Raw genomic sequence first — 19,337 nt, 5'->3', positions numbered from 1 at the left:
AATTTCTCTTATTTATTCAGTCATATTATTCTTTTTTTCTTCTATTAGTTTCATCCCTATTAAGTCTATAATGAATTTTGAAATAAATTTAGTAAACCATTTTATTTATATAAAATGTGCTTATTTAATTAATATTGTCATTTTGACGGCTTGAAAGCTGCATAATAAATTGTGTCAAGCTTGTACAAAAAATAATATACTATTTAATAAATACTATTTTAAGGGGTATATTTTTACATATAGGATTAGGTTGGATATGATCCCGGCAAATATGATTAGGACATGGAGAATGAAAGTATATTGTTACCATATTGGTTGGTGCAACACCATATTAGAAAAATGTTTGAGCATTCAAAAACATAAAATTTATAACAATTTTTTTTCATTCATCCTAAACATGTCACCGTTCATCGTAAATATGTCAGCTTGCACTAACTTGAGAACAACTCCAATCGTATTCACAATTATAAGAGCCAACCATGATCGAGTTAAGTACCTCACTCACCAACCCTTTCCTTTGACCTAAGCACTTCAAATGGTTCCTTGTACTCTCCTAGACATTTTGCCAGAATTGAATTGAGACTGGACTGGCCTTGCAAGTCGGGTCAAGTTCTACATAAATTTTATTGGGTTCATGTTTGATTCTTGGTTCACCCATTTTTCTTTTTTCTAAATATAGATCTAGATATGCTTGTCATTTGGTATATGTGATTTTGCTGGATCCTTATTATGGATGATTTAATGCAAATTTCATCAGTTTTTTAAACACTAAATTAATCTCTGGTCCACGAGGATGAACCGTTGCTTGGAACTTAAACCATCATACCTAGGGTCCATGAGGACGAACATTGAAGACATGCCCACATTAAAAGAAGCTTTACAGATATCAAACTACGTAATCCTGTAGCTCGAGTTAAAGAACTCTAACACAATTTGTCGGTTCATGCGAAGATGAGAAAAACTAAGGTGGTGGATATATATGAGGGAAAAGCCTCCCTGCACAGGCCCTTTTGCACAGGGCTATCACACGGGGTGGACCCCACATGTGGACTCCATGTGTGGGGTTCACCTCCATGTGTGTGCAGCTATATAGGCCTGTGCAAAGGAGCCTGTTCAGGTAGCACAACTCATATATGAGCTAGGGAAGGTGAGCAACATGTTAGCGAATGGCGCCTTCTTTTTTGTGGGCTTTACTTCTAAAATCTACTTAGCCTACAGTACTCCTGCCTCCAGATTACCTCTCAGCACCTCATCCACACAAAGGCATATGCCTCATGTCCCTCCCTATTTTTGGATATATGATAGATCCAAGAACGTCACCCACATGCTAGCCAATATTGACCATAATTATCTATAACTTTGAAATTTAAGAGTCTACACATGGTAGTTTTTCTTCCCCGTATATTATGTATCGATTAAGACCTGATAAAAAAAATTTATGTACTATTATAGGAAAATGTTAATGGTGAGAAACCATTGACAAAACGTGCAATAAAAACAAAATGTCTCCCTTCATGAATTTTTATTTTTTTATTTTTTATTTTTGCATAGAAATCGGATTTCTGCTATTCATCCAATAGGGACAGATGATTAGCAACTAAGAAGTGGAAATCATTAATATCCATTTGCACAGCTCAACCATATCTGGACTATTTTATAAAACTTGCACATATACTACGTTATAAAACTCATTTTCACCACAAACAGTAGTGTCCAACTGAAATAGATTTCTTCAAGTTAAATTACACGATTCATATCGGACGGAATGAAGTTTATAGAAAATGAATTATGGATACAAAACAGATTGCAAAGATGGAAGATTAAATTTACCTTAGCATATGATGTTTAAAAACGCTTCTTAGAACTACATTCAAAACGAACCAAGTTACAGTATAAAAAGCTTCCCCTTCTATTCATCAGCCACCCCATAATCAAGAATATGCTCGTGACTCATAGACACGAGATATTCTCCGTAGCATACAGCATAAGGTGAGGGAAAGATTCATTAATTTTTATTCTGGTCGACCACCACAGATGATACAACTAAAACTCCGTCCTGATTCTCCACTATTTTCCCAAGAAACCACCCGCACAAAACCATTTCTCAGGAACTTATATCTGGTGTCCACAAGGACAAGATTTCAAAACACCACGTTAAAAATGAGCTAATGCAAGATCACCTATCATGCAGGCAACAAAGTACATAATTCTATTACTCAAGGTAAAGAAAAAATAAAAAAATCTTCTCCCTTTGTGCAGCCTCCTACTTCCAACATTTTCTTAGCCTCCACATCTCTGAGAATCCACACGAAGTCATATGCCCAGTGGCCTCCCTACATTCGGATGTGATAGATCCAGGAATGTCACCTGCATGCTGGCCACGTCGAACACCATATTTTTGGACGGCCATCATATAAGGCTTGGCAACTAAAAGTATCAACTTGGTAAGTTTTGGCTCCTTGTATGTCTTCTAGAAGGAAAAATAAATATTCAAACTCTTGTTGATTTGTTTCATGTATTGCATATGTTTGTCTGGAATAAGTATGTCCTTTTATTAACGTTTGTGTTAAGGGATAAAATCCCACATCAATTAAAGATGAAAATATATCCCAACTTATAAAGGATTGTAATATTTCTCTTAACAAGGTTGACATTTTAAGATGGAACCCTAAATTTTAACATGGTACCAGAGTTCATTAAGTTCAAACAAGCACTTTGATCCGATTAAGTATCAATAAATGAGTATACAAATTTCAAGATTGGTTAGTGAAACGAGCCACTATTTTGTGGAGCATGTTAAGGAATAAAATCTCACATCAATTAAAGATGAAAATATAGACCAACTTATAAAAGATTGAACTACTCTCCTTAAGAAGGTTGACATTTTAAAAGGGAACTCCAAATCTTAACAATTTACTAAAAGTAAGGTCTAGCCCTCTCCTAAGTTGTACTCTTTTTGGTTTTTTAATACAACGTGCAATTACAATGGGCTCTAATAAAATAAATAAGAGTTTGTTTGGTACAGTTTAAAAATCAATTAAAATCAATTTTTGACCGTTATTTCACTGTTCAAGTCGTTATTTTTGAATTCTTCTCTTATAGGTAGGACTCACTTTATCTCTAACGATCAAAAAATCAATTATCAAAATCCTTACCAATCAAGCACTAAATTGGAAGAAGCTTATAGTGAGAAACATAATGTGCAATGAAATAGAAATGTGTCTTTTGTAAAGAAAACAGACTTCTTCTATTCATCGGAAAGGGGCACATGATTAGTAACTTTAAAATAGCAATAATTATAAGTATCCGTTATTCAAATTTCTTTCAATACATGCTAATATCACACAAGTTCATAATGTCCTGAAAAATCTACTAAAATATTTTTTTCATCTACCAAAGGGATTTGTTGATGGCAAGCTCTTCTTAGGAATGTCGTAAAGGATTCCTCCCAAATGACTACTTCACGATTGATATTCCTTCACAACCTGCATAGCCATTGGCTGAGTACCGATAAAAGAAAATCACATCGAACAAAAAAGAATATGGTATTAATTAAATTATAATTATTGTGTCTACATCAAGATTCAGATTTGGTTATCGATCCAATCAAATTTATAAAAAAATGAATTATATGTACAAACTAGTTTGTGAAAAGATATAAGGTCGAATTTACCTTAGCATATGATGTCCCAAAAGCTGCTTAACTCAAAACTGAAGATCAGCCACCCCGTAATCAAGACTAAGCTCCCTCATAGGCGGGATATTCTCTAGAGCAAACAACATAAGGTGAGGGAACGATACATTATTGTGATCATACAACACAAGCTGCACAAAAACATTTGGAATTGAACTATGGCTCATGTAACATGCTAAATTCCTCATTACAGAAACATCCATGGCAAAATCCAAAGGAGGGATCGATGGATATGCCGGGCGAACATAGTCAGGGAATATTTTTGATAAATCCCCCCATTCCTCCCACCTCTTAGAAAAACGACTTGGGTGAATCAAACAATCGCCATTCATGGTAACGATCTGAGTTTGTTCTCGTGTGAGAACAATCCCCGCGAACTCACAAATAAAAGAGCCTGCACGGATCAAGTCCAAAGACCTCACTCCCCAACCAGTCTCCCTTGACCTAAACACTTCAAATCGTTTCTTAACCCCCATTTGACTCACCCGATTCCGACAAGTAGGAGGGCAAAGACAATTTGGCCCACACTCAATAATCAACGGTTTTCCTATAACAAGAATCCCATTCATGTCATATGCAAACTCGCCTCCATTTTTCTCTATGCAGGAGCAATCCCATGAACACCCTCCCATGCATTCACATCCGTTCCCATTCCCATGTTCATACACATTGCGAGGGAAAACAGTTGTTTTAAGATATTTGTAATAAAGAGGTTCATGAACACCATCAATCTCATTAAATAGAAGGACCGGCACATTCTCCTCTTTCTTCGACAAATCAAGTGTAACATAACCTTTAGGCGGAGCCTCCGATGGAAAAACCCTAAGACTCTTTGCCAACTTTATCACTGCACTTCCCATTTCCTTCTGATTTTCAATCCTGACAACCTTGAATTTATAAACCCCAAACCCTGATTTCCCCATATCAAACCAAGTATCGGTTACTCTATACAAGCCATCATAAACATAAACTTTTCCACTAATGCTACCTTGATATTTGAATGCCCTAATGACCCTTAACTCCACTCCATATTGCATGCTCCTCTCCATTGCCAAATTGCCACATTCCAGTGTCTGGTTCATAGTCTGCCTGTTATTCTTGTCCTTCCCGCCATTCCCTGTGTAAATTATCACGTCCCCAGCATCGTCATCATCCTCATAACCTTCAGTAACGATAATGCTGGTGGCAATGGGTTCCCTGTTCGAGCTCTGGTGGGCAGGAACATAATCGATCCCAGCCTTCGGCTGCCCATGCAACCCAATGATGCACATTTCCGTCCTTAAAAAAAAAACATCCCCGATATAAACTCCAGGAATATTACCTACAATTCGCTTGTCGAAATTCAACCACAAACCACTTTGCTTCATAATGGTAGCTGCTTTCACATCCCAACTCGTACTCTTGTGAGGGCCCAGCATGTTACGGTTCTTCTCATCTTCTGCAATGGAGCAGACACGCAGATTCTCAAATAGCATCCGGGTACGTCGAATTTGTTCCCGGTAGTAGCAGTGGTCATGAGGCTTCAGATCAACGACACGAACCAACTTGGAGGAGCGCTGGCTGCACCGGGGAGTGCCTCTGGGAAGATCGACAGAATTGGACAGCAGGGTTTCTTCTTTATTGACAGGAACAATGGTGCTGAAATCAGGGAGGGCGGACAAGATTTCAACAAAAGTATTTGGTTTGGAGGAAGAACAAGAGACAGGTGTGGGGATGGGAAGTTGGGGGGTGGTAAAGAGGTGGGAGTTTGGTGTCAATTCGGCGTTTGTAGGGGAAGAAGAAGAACCCATTTCCATCTCCTCAATTTTTTGAAGGAAATCTTAAAGTTAGGTGGGTGTGTCTGTAAGAGACAGAGAGATAGAGATGGAAAGTTTTGTGTGTGTATCTCAGTGAGCAAGAAAACATGAAAACAGTGACAGTGAGTTCTCGCAGGAATAGACGTAAACCTGCACAGTAGGAAACAGCCAAAAATAATATGGTGGAAAACTGGAAATAACCTACACTAGTTGGTGTGTCATTGACCAAATTGAATTTTTTCTCTAGATATTATTATTATTATTTTTTTTTTTTTGGTAGAACTTTTTCTTTGAATTTTGATGATGTTATAACTTTCCTCTTTATATTTATTTATAAGGATTGTACTGTACTTTGAGAGTGCTATTTGATAAATTCTTTATTTGTTTTTTGTTTCTTGAATATCCAGAAATTAAGATAACGCTATTAAGATGTGTGCAATATGATTACTGAAATTATTTTGAATCGAAAGACCTTAATGAAGGTACATGTTTCATCTACCAACAATATGCGACAAAAACAAGGGACAAGTAATGACGATTGTTGAGTCAACAACAAGAAGAATAATTGATGAAATTTAACGAGAATGCTAGGCCTCGATTAGTAAAATCCCGTCATCCAGTAGTTTAAGTAGTCAAGTTTAGAAGACACAACGGTAACTCACAGTACCGAAGTTAGTTAGTCCTCAATTACATATTTTTTATCAACTGCTGTCCCCAAGGAAAGTTGAGTCTCGTTCGAATCGAACGATTGATATGCCGCGACAATCGTATTAATATTCTCCCAATCTCATTGCACTTTTTTAGAATTTATTTCAATTTTTGATACGTCTACCCTTCCATATTAGAACATATTTTAAGAAAATTAATTAGTTATGTAAATAAGGACTTTTTTTTTTTTTTTAATTTTAAGATGAGGATTATTCATAAATGGATTTGCTTTTTACACGTCCAATTATTTGTCATCCTATTCGGTCCAAGTAATTAATGCTAACTATAATCTGCAGTCTGGGATAGCATTTAAATTTCATTAATTCATTTCAATTAATGTCTCTAACCACTATTAGCGGTCTAAATTGATAGTATTATTCATTTTTATTCATCCCTTCTTACTCTTCCTTTTATTTTATTTTTTTTCCTTCCGCACATTGAAATCTATATTGTATCATGAAATAAATTCAGCTATCCATTTTATTTATATAAAAACTGTTTATTTACTATTGTCATAATGGCAGCTTGAAAGATAATTTACTAATCAATACTATTTATGTAGAGTAAATGACTTGCAATAATTATATGTGATTTTGAACATTTAGAGTGCATTTGGTATGTTTACACATTAGGATTAGGCTGGATAGGATATGGTAGATTAAAGTATATTGGTACCATATTGATTAGTGAATCAATCACAATGCTAGAAAAATGTTTAAGCATTCAAAAATATAAAATTTATAACAATATTTTTCTTTTGAACCTCATAAAAATGAATTTATTTTATAAAATGTTTATTGTCTAAAAACATGTTTGAGTTTACTTTATTAAAAAAAAGTTACTTTTTCTATAAAAAAAAAAAAAAAAAAAAAAAAAAAAAAAAAAAAAAAAAATTTAAAAACTTTTAATATATTGTTCAAGTCATACGTCTCGTTATCATATGCTGAATGTAGTATTTCTTGAACACGTGATAACTTTTGGGTTGTTGTTGGAAGGAGATCTGTCGATTTATAGTGAACTTTAAATTAATTCTGAAAGTTTTTTTTATACGAACATGTTTGAATGACTTACCTTCGGTACTTTTAAGAAAAGATGTTAATTTCTTTAAAAAGTAAGCTTTAACGAGGATTTTTTTTTTTTTTTACCTAATTTTTTATCAATGAACATGTTTTAATAACTTATATTCAAGTAGAAATGTTACTTTGGCAGATATGACTCTTACCCTATTTCAAAATTAAAATCTTACTCATAACTTTGATTAATAAAAAATTAAATTCAATATCCACCTCCGATTCGGTGGAGAATATTAAATGTGGGGGTTATGGAAAGTGGCTATGAGTCTCATTGGCTGCTGAGCATTGGCGAAGGGAGGCCTGATGGGAACACCCGCCCCACCCCCCTCCTGTTTTTTGAAATTTTTATTTTTTCCTTTTTTTTTTATAAAAATTACTTAGAGGCTCATTGTACACCTGCCAAAAAAAAAAAAAAATTAAAAAAAATCGTATATTTTTCAATTCTACTATTTTAGGGAAATGAGTCTATTGATGCCAAAATAGAATTTTAGTAAAATTAACATCACGAAAATGGAAATGTAATCAAATTATTAAATCTATTTCTTGCATCAATCTTTGGCTTCCTTATTTTGAACCATTGTTCAATGGTTTTTCAATCCAAATTATGTGTTTTGAAAGTCCTCCATGGATACTTTGAAATTGCACTAAGAACCTACGTGCTCTATGAGCGAAAAAATATGTCCCAAAAATAAGTTGAAGTCACGACTCCAAAATGAGAATTAAAAGGAAAAAAAAAAGGCTATTCATTTATATTTACCCATGTGCGGTGGTCCTTTTGAGTTTGAACTACAGGCAGTCACGTACTTAATTAGCCATTCGAGGCACAACTGTCAGGAATACATCTGGATAGAAAGCGATTCAAACTATGTAGTGCAATTATTGACTAATGGCTTGACACAAGTGTCATTGAAGGTCTGTTCTCATCGGCCGATATATCTTCGTACTTGATTCAGATGACCTTCTGAATTTCGGGAAGGTAACCACATCACTTACACTTCGGAAAATTGAGCAATCCCCCTCCCCAGCCATTTCATTTCGAGTTAAGAAGATGTGGAAGCGCGTTTATCTCTATAAAAACAATGCATTACGAGGTGTGAAGTGTATTTTGGGCGCTACAAGAATTTGTATTCTCAAATCATATCAGAGGGGTTTGCATTTATTGTGGAAATTCCATTTTTTCTAAGATTAATACTTCCTCTCCATCTAAACTAAAGGTGAACATGGGCTTTTTAAATTAATTTGAAGCTAAATCATTTTAAACGGTTTGGAAATTTTCAAATCAAATCAAACTATTTTTTCAAGGTCGCTTTTGTTTCAGAAAGTAAAATCTTTAAAAAACAAGTGAAAAATTATTAAGTGTGTTGGTATGAAATATCAATATCACATTTATATATTAACCTTCTAAATATAAACATTAAATAATAATACATTTTTCTCAATACAAACTTAAACTATTAAATAAATACAAATTTCAAACATAAAATTTAAATTTACAAATTCATTATTTCTGAAATAAATAATTTTTTTTTATTATAATCATTATCTCCTTAGAAAGTAGAAGCCCGAAGTAAATAGTTTTTTGGTGTATGGATTGAAAAGAAAATTTTAAATATTTTGATTAGAACATTTAACATTTTTATTAAAACTAGTCTTTGCTCGTGCAATGCACGAGTTGGATTATTTTCAGCATAATACTAGTGTGTTAAATATGCTGAACTATAGTGTGTCGCCTTCATCATTTATCTTGATAGGTGATAAAAGAATCATTTATCTCACATGTTATACTCTATTGATACATACAGATTGCATTATAGTTAGAATTGATGGTATGTTGTTATCTAGCTATTTAGAAATCAAATGTATAAATTGAACCATGAGCACTTGATAGAACGGAATCATCTGTTTGTAATTTCAGGGGCTGGGAATGGGGACGAAGAGTATGCAATTACTTTGACAACTAATTGTAAACTTACAAGGCCCAAATATGAAGCAATAATGTTTCATGACGGAGCTTTTGAAAAATAGCCTGTAAAAAATTTGTGCAAGTCATAAAAATACGAGAATTGAAATCATGTTTAGTTGCTTAATAGTAAAAGTTTATAATTAATAAATAAATAATCATTTTCAACTACTCAAGTGCCTCAAGGGAACTGAATGCGTAGCAACAAGCAAAACCTAAGATGACTTGAAGAATTATAGAGTATCTTTTCCAACCATAATTCAGATTCTTCAATCAAATCAAGGATGTCCTCTACATCATACAAGTTTGATGACTCTAAACAATCAAGAGGATCAAAGATTAATATTGAAGAACTCACCTAAAAATTTGTAGTTCTAATAGATCTCCAGTATTTCAATGTTGCTAAATTATAAGTTCTAGCAGCCTTTTTCTTCCTTCTACATGAAGAAGAAGAAGAAGAAGAAGAAGAAGAAGAAAACACAAACCAAATAGAACTGAAAGCATCGCTTCCACACTAATAACACTATCTTCTTGTCAAGGTGTATAAATGAACCAAACTTGCCAAGATTCGCTGTGGCAACTGGAGCTCAGTGAAATCTTTAAAATATATCTCACGAGCTTACCTAGATTAAAACAAGTAATATGTTTATTAAAATTGGAAGAACAATCTATTTTGTTTCAAGTGATCCTTAAATTATCAGAACAAACCATTTCGAAACAATTTGCTATTGGTTGGTATTCCATGGAATAATATGTTACTGCTGAAACACGAAAGAATTGAAATCTTAGATCAAAACGCCTCAACGCATTTCGAGGAGAACCAGCTAGCTCTGGGACTCAAAATCTCGTGTTAAAGAGCGTGGAGGTTCAAGTCCTCTTCAAGGCATAATATTGAATGTTAATGGGTCAACCAACGGTTTAAAACTGTGGTTTTTTGAGTAGTAAACTTGATTTTTGGACTAAATAATATGGGTCTAAGGATTTTGCTTATAGGCCCAAATCAATTAAAAGGCCCAACGTGTCCAACATTTCTAGAAGCATTATCTGGAAAAATTTATATAAATATCTACTAGAAAAATCTATATAAATATCTAAGTAAGATATGTAAAGAACATCAAGAGAATTCTAGGAAAATATCTTGATATGTGGTCTAGGTGTCTCTAAAAAATATGTGGACTAGAATCTTCTTGTAAACACTATATAAAGGGGTAGTGCCTTCCATTTTATAACAAGCCAAAAAGTGTGTAAAGTCTTGAATTTGAGAAATACAAGTTTCTTTTTTTCACTTCCTTCTTCCTATTAGTATTGTCCTCTTAAAAGCCTTAGCCAATCCAAGTTAGTAAACCCATCTTTCCTCCAACAAGCTGGTATCAGAGCCCCAAGGTTCTTGTGAAAAATGGCAAGTGGGATGATTCCTTTTCAAGTCCCCCAACTCAACAAGGATAATTACGACAATTGGAGCATAAGGATGAAAGCATTGCTCGGATCGCAAGATGCATGGGAGATCGTAGAGAAAGACTACACGGAGCTACAAGACGAGGTTGCTCTATCCCAAACACAAAGGGATAGTTTGAAGGATGCAAGGAAGAAGGACAAGAAGGTGCTCACCCTCATCTATCAAGCCTTAGATGAAGGCATGTTGAGAAAGTAGCTTATGCTACTACAAGTAAGGAAGCATGGGAGATCTTGTAAAACTCCCACAAAGGAGTTGAGAAGGTGAAAAAGGTTCGACTTCAAACACTTCGAGGTAAGTTTGAAGCTTTACATATGAAAGAATCGGAATCAATTTCTGATTATTTCTCTAGAGTATTAGCTATTGTGAATCAATTAAAAAGGAATGGAGAAAAGTTGAATGACACTAGAGTAATTGAGAAGATACTTAGGCCTTTAGATTCTAAATTTGACTACATAGTTGTAGCCATTGAGGAATCTAAAGATCTAGATAGTATAAGTGTCGATCAACTTATGGGATCTTTACAAGCCCATGAGGAAAGATTAAGGAAGAAGGTGAAAGAAGAGCCATTAGAGCAAGCTCTTCAAACAAAGCTCACTTTGAACGAGGGTGAAGGAAGGTTCAATAGTAGAAGAAGCCAAAGAGGAAGAGGACGAGGCCAAGATCGAGGAAGAATTGCATTCTACAAGGAGGAAAGAAGACAAAGTTCATTTTCTACCAGAAGTCGCGGAAGAGGAAAAGGTACAAGACAAAATGAAGGACCAAGGTATGACAAATCTCAAATTAAATGTTACAATTGTCAAAAACTTGGTCATTATGCTTCAGAATGTAGAAATATTACTAACCAAGTTCAGGAGAAAGCTAACTACGCTTGTCGGGAAAGTGAAGTAGATCCTGCACTACTGTTGGCTTACAAAGGTGAAGAGAGCAGAGAAAAGAATACTTGGTATTTGAATAAAGGAGCAAGCAACCATATGTGTGGAAGAAAAAATATGTTTGTGGAGCTTGATGAATCAGTAAGCGGCAACATTTCCTTTGGAGATGAATCCAAGATCCCAGTGAAAGGATAAGGTAAAATCTTGATCCCCTTGAAAAATGGTATCATCAATTTATCTCAAATGTCTATTATGTGTCCAATATGAATAATAACATTTTAAGTTTGGGACAACTCTCAGAGAAGGGCTATGATATTCATTTAAAAGATCATAGTCTTTCAATAAGAGATCAAAGAGAAAATTTAATTGTTAAAATCCCTATGATAAGAAATAGAATGTTTGCATTAAACATTCAAAATGATGTCGCTAAATGCTTAAAAGCTTGTTTTAAAGATTCATCTTGGCTTTGGCACTTGAGATTTGGGTATCTTAATTTTGGAGGCTTAAAGTTGTTAAGTAGGAACAAAATGGTGAAAGGTTTGCCTCCAATAAATCATACGGATCAATTATGTGAAGGATGCTTACTTGAAAAGCATTCAAGAAATTTTTTTCCAAAAAAAGCATGTACAAGAGCTAAGAAGCCGCTAGAACTTGTACACTCCGATGTTTGTGGGCCAATTAATCCAAGCTCTCTCGGTAAGAGCAATTACTTTGTTCTTTTTATTGATGATTTCAGTAGAAAGACTTGGGTCTATTTTCTCAAACAAAAATTGGAAGTTTTTGAAACTTTTAAGAAGTTTAAAGCTCTTGTTGAAAAAGAATGCGGATATAGTATAAAAGCCTTGAGATCGGATAGAGGAGGAGAGTTCACCTCCAAAAAGTTTGAGAAATATTGTGAGGAGAATGGAATTCGTCGCCCATTGACAGTTCCATACTCTCCACAACAAAATGGAATAGCCAAAAGAAAGAACATATCCATTCTTAACATGGCCCGCTGCATGCTCAAAAGTAAGAGATTGCCCAAAGAACTTTGGGCTGAAGCTGTTAATTGCGCCGTGTATCTGTCTAATCGATCGCCTTCTAGAAGTGTGTGGAATAAGACACCACAAGAAGCATGGAGTGGAAGAAAGCCCAGCATCTCTCACTTACGAGTATTTGGGAGCATTGCATATGCTCATGTGCTAGATAAAAAACGATCCAAGCTAAATGACAGGAGTGAAAGGTATGTTTTTATCGGTTATGACTCTTGCTCTAAAGGCTACAAGTTGTACAATCCAAGCAATGAGAAGATCACCATAAGTAGAGATGTTGAGTTTGATGAAGAATGAGCTTGGGATTGGAGTGTCCAAGAAGAAGACTATGACTTATTACCATTCTTTGATGAAGAAGCACAAGAGAATGGAGAGCAGCAAGAGATTATCAGTCCACTTCTATCACCTACTCATGGAAATGCTTCTCCTTCATCTTCACAAGGAGAAAGTTCAAGCGAAAGGACACCACGGATGAGGAGCCTACAAGAGCTATATGAGGTAACCAAAAATCAAAATGATCTCACACTTTTTTATCTTTTTGTCGATTATGAACCAATAGGGTATGAAGAAGCGGTGCAAAATAAAAGATGGAGAGATCCCATGGATGAAGAGATTAAGGCTATTGAGAAAAATGACACATGGGAGCTGACAACTCTTCCCAAAGATAAGAGAGCAATCGGAGTTAAGTGGGTGTACAAGGCAAAGAAGAACGCTAAAGGAGACGTAGAAAGATACAAAATAAGATTGGTTGTCAAAGGCTACAACCAACGGTCAGGAATCGATTATGAAGAGGTATTTGCTCCTGTTGCTCGTTTAGAAATCATAAGATTAATTATCTCTTTTGCAACACATAATAAGCGGAAGATATTCCAAATGGACGTGAAATCGGCAATTCTAAATGGCTATCTCGAAAAAGAAATTTATGTGGAGCAACCAATGGGCTATAAAATAAAAGGACGTGAAGGTAAAGTTCTGAAACTAAAAAAGGCTTTATATGGGTTGAAGCAGGCTCTAAGGGCATGGAATAGTAGAATTGACAAGTATTTTCTAGAAAATGACTTTACAAAATGCCCTCACAAGTATGCCCTTTATACAAAGGTAAATGAGAAATGAGATATTTTGCTTATTTGTTTGTATGTAGATAATCTTATATTCACAGGAAATAATCAAAGTATGATCGCTAAGTTTAAGAAGGTCATGGCTCAAGAATTTGAGATGACGGATATCGATCTTATGACCTACTATCTTGGGATAGAGGTAAAACAAATGGAGGACTGCCTTTTCATCTCACAAGAAGGATATGCAAAAGAAATTCTAAAGAAATTCAATATGGAGGACTATAAGCCCGTATGCACCCCCGTCGAATGCGGAATCAAGTTGTTGAAGAATTATGAAGGTGAAAAAGTAAATCCAACACTTTTTAAGAGTCTTGTTGGGAGTCTAAGATATTTGACGTGCACAAGACCAGATATCTTTTTTGGAGTTGGGCTAATCAGTCGCTATATGGAGACACCTACCATGACCCATATGAAAACTGCAAAGAGAATTCTTCGCTACATTAAAGGTACGCTTGATTATGGCTTAGTCTATTCATCATCTAATGAGTTCAAACTTGTTGGATATAGTGACAGCGATTGGGGCGGAGATAGTAATGATAGAAAGAGTACGACTGGGTATGTGTTTTACTTGGGCGACACAGCTTTCACTTGGAGCTCAAAGAAGCAATCAATCGTAGCACTATCTACATGTGAAGTTGAATATGTTGCAGCTACATCAAGTGTCTGCCATGCGATTTGGCTTAGAAACTTGTTGAAGACGCTTGGAGTTTCACAAGAAGAACCAACTGAAATCCATGTTGATAACAAATCGGCATTGGCATTGGCAAAGAACCCAGTGTTCCATGACAGAAGCAAGCACATTGATACAAGATATCATTTCATAAGAGAAGACATTGCAAAGAAAGAAGTGCAGCTGAAATATGTAACCTCCCAAGAGCAGATCGTCGACATTCTCACTAAGCCACTCAAGCATGATGTGTTCCGCAAGTTAAGAACTCTACTTGGAGTAGCAAAGTCAAGTTTAAGGGGGGATGTTGAGTAGTAAACTTGATTTTTGGACTAAATAATATGGGCTTAAGGATTTTGCTTATAGACCCAAATCAATTAAAAGGCCCAACATGCCTAACATTTCACTTCTAGAAAAATTTATATAAATATCTACTAGAAAAATCTATATAAATATCTAAGTAAGATATGTAAAAAATATCTAGAGAATTCTAGGAAAATATCTTGATGTGTGGTCTAGGTGTCTTTAGAAAATGTGTGGACTAGAATCTTCTTGTAAACACTATATAAAAGGGTAGTGCCCTCCATTTTGTAACAAGTCAAAAAGTGTGTAAAGTTTTGAATTTGAGAAATACAAGTTTCCTTTTTTCACTTCGGTCTTCCCATTAGTATTGTTCTCTTAAAAGATTTAGCCAATCCAAGTTAGTAAACCCATCTTTCATCCAACATGGTTTGGATTTGGGTTGACAAGTTAGCAATTCGCCGTGATCTCTACAACCAAATGGAGTCACTTGGCTTCATATGTATGTTCCTCTTTCGTAGCAAATGATATGCTCCGTGAATTCCTACGGATTGGATAAAAAATAAGTCTTTAGTTTCAGTTAACTTTATTTATCTTAAGCCTTGGCATTGGATCTTTGTGGACATTTATATCAATTTTTATTCATAAAATAAGAATACGATTTTTGTGTGGGAGTCATTTTATGGATGCCGACCTAGTGGGATTTTACAATTCTTTTCTCCATGATTGATCTTGCATTACCTCAAAAAAAAAATTATATATATATATATATATATATATATATATAACTTCTGATGGAAGCCATCTCAAAGAGTAAGGAACAACTAGTTCCAATGGCCTTTCTTGCCATTTAAAGTGCCCAAGCATGTGTAAATTTAATCACAGAATGCCGGTCATTAATCGCTGTAGCATTGCTTCTGAGTTCCAACACTAGTCATTAATTGGCATACCTTGTTTATTTTGTTACTCTTTATTTGTTGAAATAAATTATACTGAATTTGTGCCCCAACGAAATATTTCTTATTTCACGGCTTGTTCAAGATTTATTTAAGCTCTTATCTTGCTTGGTGTGATGGTCAACTAATGTTTCTTTTGAATGTGGGATATCAGACTTCTAAGAAACTTCTTGCCATCCGATTGCGAAAATCTAAGGAACTCAATGATCTGTGACCATATTCTGCGATTATCTTAGGAAGCTACCTTACTGATTTTTTCTATACTCTTTGAATATTATGACTACTTTTTCTGATAAATATTCTTAAGTGTAGTTTTTCAAAATTAATCATACTAAAGGTCACATTTTATGTTGCTCTGAACAGGATGATGAATTGTATTTCCAGGCTTTTGTTGGGAGAGTTGCTTGATTACTTTGCATAGCCATTTTGAAGCAAGAACTCGATTCAGTTTCCTTCTAAGAGCAATGTGTATTTTTTGAGAAGATTACGGATCTCTTTATTTTGTTTATTATGAATGTTAGTTTCAGTATTGACTCTTTTTAACTTTTCCACATAATTATCTACTACAAGCTCAAAAAACGTCATTGTTGGGTTTTTGATACCCAATAAATCCCGAGCTATGATGTTAACGTGGATTAATATTATTTCATAGGCTTAGGCAGATGAATGAAATAAGTCCAACAATCAAGTCCATACACCCGGCCCAATTGTATTTCCTTATGGATGGCTTGAATCTTGGCTCATTTACCCTTTAATGGCCCAACTTAAAGCCTAACCCTAGAGTATATATTTGGCTATAACCATAGCTACTTTCTAATGATGATTGTGTGATTTTGAGAGAAGAAAAAATGAATCCCGGCTGCCCCCCTTTGTGTGAGAAAAAAGGTCTCTAGAAGTATCCAGAACACTTTTATAACATGTGCAATTGGTGGTTCTTTCATAGTATACCTTTGTGGTGTCTTCTCGTAGCCTTTGTGGCCACAAATTATCATCCTTTCTTGTCCTACGTGAGTAAAATTGAATAGCAATCAAGGTGAATCAATTGGTTATGTTTTAGAGCCGACTGGACTGGTTGTTGGTTGAGAAAAGTGCGTTGGACTGAGTCCAAAATCACCGATTTGAAGATCTTTTAAGAGAGCTTCCGCAACAATTGGTATCAGAGCTTCAAGCTGGTGGTTTTGGCTCATGAAACATACCAAAAAGGTCCAGAAATCGCAGCAGAAATCAGATCGAAGAAGCTATCCAAAAACTGTCAAAATCAGTCTTCATTTTTTGCATTTTCTGATCAATCCAGAAGGAGTTTAGGGAAACGGAGACCACTGGCATGATGTGCAGGAGGAGACGAACCCTATAGGGTAGCGCGTGAAGCCCACACGCAGAGGGAAGAACCAGCACGTGCGGACGCGTGGAGAGTTATTTGGCAACGATCCCTTTGGGCAATTTGTTCCTTATATTATTTCTGACATTTTTCATGTTGAAAGTTTTCTGTTTCAGGGTACGCAGTAGAATCTGGACAGCATTGTTCTTCGGGCGTTTGGAACTCGATATTGAGTTTTTGGTTGCTGCAATTTCTAGAGACTTTAGGACGAATAGTGGTGGTCCTAAAGTGATAAATTTGCAACTCTCGTAATTTACAGACTCAGATAGATCCGCTCTGGTATATTGGATTAATTCAGTTTAAATTTCAGCATTAGGAGATCATCGTGTGGGGTGATCGTTAGGATTGAGGGTTGTCATTGCTCGGCAACCATTGCTTGTGCTAGAAAATTTAGGAATTATTTGCTCTGTTTTGAAGTGTTGAACCTTGATTGCAAGTTGGTAGTTGATTTTGTGCTTATCTGTCATATAGTCACTGTGTAAAACTTGTTGCGTGAAAATTTGAAATTTGTGTTTATATACCTTCGTGTTTGTATTAATTATCCAATTAGAACACCTGGACGTGACCCGTTCGAACATTTCCTTGATCTAAGATCGTGAATCTTACGAAACCATGGGAATCTAGAACGGTGTATATTACAACCTTAGGATTACTTTGTGTAACATATTTGTGACTTGGTTGTTCTGTTTTTATTTTCTCCTTAAAAATATCTTCACACTTTGAAGTTGGAATTTTTAATGGGAAAAGAGATTTTTCAATTTGGCAACAAAAGATGAAGGGTATTTTGGTCCAACAAAAAGTTTTAAACGCCATAGATGGCAAATTTCCTTCAAATTTAATAGAAATACAAAAAGAAGAGTAGGATGAACTTGCATACACTTCAATTATTTTACACCTGTCTGATACTGCTTTGAGAAAAGTAGGAAAATTGGATTTTACAAAACAACTTTGAGAAAAGTTGGAGGATTTATATTTGTTTAAGTCAACTACTAATAAATTGTACTTGCTTAAAAGATTTTTCAGCTTTAAAATGGATCCTTCAAAGGATCTTGATGACAATCTGGATGTCTTTAACAAGTTAGTTCAAGACGTCGTTAATTGTGATGAAGAGGTATCTGAAACGTATAAGACTATTATCTTGCTTAATTCCATCCCTGACTCATATAGGACGTTAAGAATGCAATTAAGCACGGTAGGGACACCTTAACATCCGAGATTGTCATAGACTCACTTAGGAGTAAGGAGATGGAAATGAAGGCTGACAAAGAGGATAAAAGGAGTGACGAGTTACATATGATGATGAGTAGGATGAAATTTAAGCAAATGAATTTGAGTAGAACTCAAGACGATAGTCATTCGAGTAGTGACTCGAGTGATGATGGTAGTAAGAAGAAGGGCAAGGGACGAGAGAAGTCTGGTGGTAGAAGGTGTTACAGTTGTGGTAAGTTTGGATACTTTATTAGGGACTGTCCCAAGAAGAAAGATAAACTGAAGGGTAAGATGAGAGGTGAGAATAATTTGGTTGAGGGGTCGAGTTATGACCCCAGTGAGGTTTATTAAGTGTAAATCTAGTCACTGTATATGCATCTGTATGTGATCATTCTCTGCATGTGTGTGATTGTCTAAATTTTGTTGCATGATTATCTACTACATTTCAATGTGTTTGATCTGTGCATTTGCATGAATTTGAGACATTGGGATTACTTGGTGTAATTGCTTGCATGCATAGTGTGTTAGGATGTATTAGCAGTGTGTTGTGTGCCTTTTGGTAAGGTGGAGTATAGATGCCTAGGGGTACATTGTGGTTTGTACCAGGGATGTGGAGTGTGACATTTGGATCACAAGTGGAGATGTGATCGAATGTCTAGAATCCTTTATCTGGAAAGAAACCCTGATCAGGTGGAGTGTGAGAGAGACGCTTCTATCTCTTCTGTTAGGTGGAGATCCATTATCCACGTAGGTTGGGAGAAGTGATGTCGAGATAAAGGATTATCCTGTTGACTTAGGATCTACTTTCCAGTTAGACATGAGTTGAGTGATCAGTCTAGTGAGCTTGGTGGGCGATGAGAGGAGATATGTGTTCTCGAGGTGTGAGCAACATGGAAATAGGATAGGATAAGTGTGGTGAGATCTTTTCTTAGAATCATTTATGTATGTGTTGCATATGTGGTTGACTGTGGTTTGATTGACTTGGTGTTAATCTATGGTTCTATGTAAATGTATTTATGAAAAGATCTATGTATGTTATCATATAGTATATCATCATCGCGTGTGTATCTGCTCTTGATTGTTTACTGTTAAATATTTGCTTCTACTTGAATTTTTGGA

At 35.4% G+C, this 19,337-nt stretch overlaps 1 protein-coding gene across 1 annotated transcript; it reads right to left on the bottom strand.

Moving 5' to 3' along the window:
- Window positions 1-3,705: 3,705 nt before the first annotated feature.
- LOC111391641 (histone-lysine N-methyltransferase family member SUVH9-like) lies at window positions 3,706-5,490 on the bottom strand. Its single transcript, XM_023016893.1, has one exon. It carries the CDS (start codon window positions 5,488-5,490, stop codon window positions 3,706-3,708), a length of 1,785 nt encoding a protein of 594 aa, XP_022872661.1.
- Window positions 5,491-19,337: the final 13,847 nt, after the last annotated feature.

This window comes from Olea europaea, unplaced genomic scaffold (genome assembly GCF_002742605.1).
Source record: "Olea europaea var. sylvestris unplaced genomic scaffold, O_europaea_v1 scaffold810, whole genome shotgun sequence".
In the NCBI taxonomy this organism is placed as follows: domain Eukaryota; kingdom Viridiplantae; phylum Streptophyta; class Magnoliopsida; order Lamiales; family Oleaceae; genus Olea; species Olea europaea.
The sequence above is the reverse complement of the archived record's forward strand: the minus strand, read 5'-3'. Positions and strand labels throughout refer to the sequence as shown.

What these genes read in the sequence shown, in the direction of transcription:
- LOC111391641 (XM_023016893.1), bottom strand. Translation starts at nt 5,490, where the DNA reads ATGGAAATGGGTTCTTCTTCTTCCCCTACAAACGCCGAATTGACACCA.